Here is a 5,474-nt window from a genome sequence, read left to right on the forward strand (position 1 = left end):
AATGGCGCCTTTTCTCTAATAAAATTTCAGCCATATCTTTTTCTTTTTATTTCTTACTTATTTTAAAGGTATTTAATATTTGCTTGATAGATTTGAACACAGAATCAAAGGTATAATTTGACTGCACATATCAACATAACTTATTTCAAAAACAATTCTACAAACAAAATTGTTTTCTATAAAGAACTCAAACTTCTTCACTAGACACAGTTCTTAACATTAAAAAACAGTTCTCAACATTAAAAAACAATTTCTCATTTAAATTGCATACGATATGATGACATAGAACTACATATTGATTGAAAATTACATAGTGATATGTGTTTTCGGCTTTACAATAAAACTACAGACAATAATTTGATGATTGTTTTATATTATGTAACATTTCTTAACTATTCCAGAAAAAAAATAAACGAGGGAGAAAGGGACTGAAATGTTGAGAAAAACAATTATTGAATCAGGAAATATCCAGGTTACATTATTTTTTTATTTAGATTAACTTTAAGGGAGATAATTCATTCCTCTCATAAACTATTTTGAAAATAAATAAATACATAGAGCTAGTTTTGCTGGATTTTGAGGGTAAAGGTGATCTGTGAAATTAAATATTTAAAAAATTGCGAAATTCCTGTAGATGTGGAAGCAGAATTTATAAGAACCACTATCATCCTGAATAAATAAGCATTTTTCCAAAAAATTAAAGGTTTATTCATCCAGATAAGTGAGTTATTCGATTTTTAAACAGACTATCAATATAAAGCTCAGTACAGCTTACCAATATAAAGTTAAGTACAACTTACCAATATAAAGCTCAGTACAACTGACCAGCTTACCAATATGAAGATCAGTACTACTTACCAATATAAAGCTCAGTTCAGCTTACCAATATGAAGATCAGTACTACTTACCAATATAAAGCTAAGTACAGCTTACCAATATGAAAATCAGTACAGCTTACCAATATAAAGCTCAGTACAGCTTACCAATATGAAGTTCAGTCCAGCTTACCAGTATAAAGCTCAGTACAACTGACCAGCTTACCAATATGAAGATCAGTACTGCTTACCAATATGAAGCTCAGTTCAGCTTCCCAATATAAAGCTCAGTGCAGTTAACCAGGGGAGGTTCAGTGGATATCAATAACCCACTGGTCTTTTTGGACAGGTGTTCTAAAATGTGGTATCCATCAATTTTTTATGGTGAATTTAATCTCTCACATTGACTTCACGGCTATTTAATTTCGTGATTTTAAGTTTATATGACGTAGTTTAATAAGGAAAGATCCAAGTTTTACATTTTCGCGACGATTTATATTCGCGTTATTTTTCTACTCGCGAAAGTCGCGAAAATAAATCGCTCGCGAAAATAAGTTTGTTTACTGTATATACATTTCCATTCAAAGTCCTGTTTATTAAGGTTTTGGTATGTAGCTGTCTCATTGCCTTATACCCAACATTTCCATGTATTCATAGTCATTATGGTTGGAGGTTTTGGTATGTTGCTGTCTTGCGACATATACTTGAATTGATGAATCGAAGAGATATTCACTTATCATGTGTGTCCGATATTTGGAATCCTCTTGTTTTACCCTTGTAGCGAAATAAAAAAAAAAATTCTGCTGACCCATTTTTTCATAATGTTTTAGCATATAGTTTAAATTCCATTTTTGAAAATCTTAAAAACAAAATCCTTGTGTATATCCCTTATTGAGGTACTATCAATGTATATCAGTCGTTAAACAATCCTGTTATTTTGAACCAGAACAGCCAACATCCTCAAAGAACATCTTGTTCACTTTGATTTTCCTTTAATGCTTTCTTTCTGTAGACCATGTCTGTTATTATCATTAAAAACATTACAATTCTACATCACTAGTCATAGTAATCATTTAGGAATTCGTCTTAGTGTGTTCGACATTTGCTTTATATTGATTAAAGAAAGACCTTTCTTTAATATTTCTTTAATATTTTTTCTTCCGTACATTTAAACAGTATGACCAAATTTATACAAATTCATATTTACAATATGCACATAAGTTTATGCAATACACATTTCATTGTCCTGCACAGCTTATTATACAATATTTACAGTAGGTGTTCAACTCATACAATAAATAATCTTTAATTGGCTGAAAACAATTTTATTACGCCCCATACATTCAATTTGTATGAAGGCAACTTAGTTGTATGTTCTTTGCAACCATGACTATATTTTCTAGCATTTGTTGTTGTAAGTGGTGCAAAATTGAAAAATAAAAACCATTTAAGGATGTTCGCTCCTCTTGTTTTCTAATTTTTGCCATATTTTTAGGAATCTTATGCTTTATTAAGGTTATACCATTAATAAAATTTGTCTACTAACCCTTACTTTTCTTTTCATAATTTTATTAGATAAAGTTCTAAAAGCCATATATGAAAATCCTGTAAAAACTTACTCTTCATTGTACACGACAATAAAATTTTATTTTTTCCTTCTAAAAATATGCAAAGATGACTTATATTACTATGGTCCTTCTGAAATAGGCAGGTTCCCATATAAGTTAAGTGACTGTCCAGTGTGAAAATCATAAGACAAGGGTTAAGTTCTCGTTAATTTAACACTACGTGATATCTTAATAGGCATGTCAGTGTGGTCAGTGTCAGATGACATTTGATAATCTCGATCCTGCACCAGTTAAATTATTATAATCAAGCCGAGCAGCTCGTTGAAACATTTGTCTGGCATGGTCTGGTTTGCCCATTAAGCGGTACGCTATGCCACAAAATATTGGTAAACACAGTAAGTCATATGATTCAAGTGAAATGCTTTTAATTATTGATTCAAGCTTTTGTAAAGAATATTTGCATGATGTTATATCTTGTAGATGGTAGTAACATAAAAAGTTGAGGAAATGTCCAAATGCTAAAGGATAATGGAGGTGTATGATGTATATACCTTTCATTTGTAAATCTACTGGAATTATGTACGAGTACGTGAAAAATTGAACAGGATTAATTGTTAATGCTTTTAATACTATGAACAGTTTTTCCTTTTTCATCAGATCCAGCACATGTTTTTGAAGGGGTTTGATTTCAAAACTGGTTGTTTTACAGATATAATGATAAATTTTCTCATCTGTAGTTTTTTGCAATGCGTAATGTATTACACTTAATGAGGCAAAGTAATTTTTGTGAACATAAAAGAGAGAAGCCAGCTTCAGCCATCCTGATACTGCATCTGAGTGTAACCCTATCAATAAATGACTGAGATCATATTTGTACTTGAAATATTGATGTTTGTTTTCGGAGTTATATGGATAATCTGTATTATCTTGAGCAAATTTCGGACATGTTTTTGATAATTGTGAAGCAAATAAAGCCTTAGATAAACCAGTTTTGGAATGATGTAGATAAGTATATAAAAGATGACAAAGCAAATGTATATTTGTAGTATAAGGCATAGGAGAAGATGATTGTTGTATAACTAAATTGACATTCACGTTTAAAGATTCAGTGATTTTGTATGATTGTTTTTGACAATACTGCAGCGTGTCAAAAAATATGAAACAAGCAATTCCTTGTTCATATAAGTTCTTGAGTATGGTGGTTAATTTGTCTTTGTTCATAACATTGAACCTTGAGTTGAACAAGTTATTATCAGGAATAAAATAATGTGACAAGATTGAATATCTTGCACAGTACAACAGTCTTTGTAAACATGCTTTGAAACAAGGTATAATATTATCTGGTTGCCATAAATTTGGCTCTGTTTCTTCTGAAATCCAAAACATCAGAGATTTTAAGAAGTATGAACACAATAGTCCTTTTAAATCTTCATGTTTGTCTACTAATTCCTTCATTAAGATTTTTAAAAGAGCATAACATAATAATTGTGTATGGCTGAAGGAAAAAACAAGAAACTTTTCTGGAATAGAAAATGAAATTCTCCATTCTAGATTTTCATTTCTTGATCCTTTGCAGCCAACTGGAACAATTAACACCCCACAAGATATTATTTTGGAAACGATTTCAGTTGAAGGCCATGCGTTACGTGGTCTACAAACCCAAGGCTGTGCTTGTGACACCCATTGGTCACATTTAAGGCAATATGCTATATCGAGTCTATCTTGTGTATCAGATATACATGGACCATGAATTTTCAAGAGCTTGGCTGGAACTATACGAGGAAGCCTCGAGCGACGGTACTGTTTATACTGTTCACTCGAAAGCATATATCCGAGATGAGTTTTTATCACCATGTTTTCCTTCACTCCATGATGATTTAGGATACATAATTGTGTATAACATGGTGGGGTCTCCTCAGATTTCAAAATTAAGTGAGTTGTTCGTTTATCATGAACAACTTCCTCTTGTGATTGATACACTTTTGGGAAAGTATCCATATACATTAAATCCAAATCACTGCTTTTAAAATCAAGCCCTTCGCCTTTACTTCCACTAGTTATCTTGAATTTTCTGCCATCTCCAATATCCCTAATAGTTGATTCCAATCTTCTAATTTTCACGACTTCCTCAGATCCTATCTTTTGGCATAGATAATTGTAAAAACTCAGCGATCCACTTTTCTCTATGGACATTGTTATGATATTGTAATTATTATGTTTATTTATGTTGGCCTAATTTGTGTTGTATGGCCTGATAGTTGTTTACCAAATAATCTTATAACTGTGCAGTTTAGGAATGATTGGAACTTTCTAGAATGATCCTTATAAAAGATGCGTAATTTAAACTTCTACGTTATTCCAGAAACTTCCGTTGTAACTTTCCAGGATTTTCCACAATGTTCCATTATAGAGTGTTCTAGAATTTTCCATGACAACACTATATATACAGACACTAAAGTTAAACTCTCATAATTAAACTTGGACTTAGACATTGATAGACATTAGTATTCACGGCATTTGGATTGACACTTTTATTCTACAAACAACATCATACTGGATTGTGACCTTAGTAGTGAACATAATATTCAGATTGGATTCCGAAAGATTTCCGGATACAGATAAAGATAAAAGAGTGGACTCATATTTTGACAGTTAAGTTATCAGTAATATTTGTAAAATACTTCTTGTAAACTTTTGTATAATAAATATTGTTAAATTTTAGTATTGATTTGTGTCTTTTGTTGGCTACAATTTAAAGGCGATTTCTGGCCGTAACAGAAATTGGGGGCTCGTCCGGGATACTGAACATATTTTATTCAAAATCTGTTTAATATTTTTATTATAACTAGCCAACAAAATTCTACAAAATGGCATTTGATGCTGGTAAATTTTTGAAAACGCCAGACCTGGAGAGTTTTGATAATTTAAAGAAAGAGGAACTAGTGTTGCTTGCTAAACAACTGAAATTAGTTTTCAAAGTATCTATGAGAAAACAAATTATAAAAAATTTGGTTATAGACAAATTAGTTGACGAAGAAATTTTAGGTGAAGAGGCTCTTGATCTTAAGGTTGAAAATGTTGACGCCTTTAA

At 31.3% G+C, this 5,474-nt stretch overlaps 1 protein-coding gene across 1 annotated transcript; it reads right to left on the reverse strand.

The window, feature by feature from the left end:
• Positions 1–2,638: 2,638 nt before the first annotated feature.
• LOC139507079 (uncharacterized) lies at positions 2,639–4,576 on the reverse strand. Its single transcript, XM_071295635.1, has one exon. The coding sequence runs from the start codon at positions 4,574–4,576 to the stop codon at positions 2,639–2,641; it is 1,938 nt and encodes a 645-aa protein (XP_071151736.1).
• Positions 4,577–5,474: the final 898 nt, after the last annotated feature.

The sequence above is a fragment of the Mytilus edulis genome, chromosome 1 (assembly GCF_963676685.1).
Source record: "Mytilus edulis chromosome 1, xbMytEdul2.2, whole genome shotgun sequence".
Taxonomy (NCBI): Eukaryota; Metazoa; Mollusca; class Bivalvia; order Mytilida; family Mytilidae; genus Mytilus; species Mytilus edulis.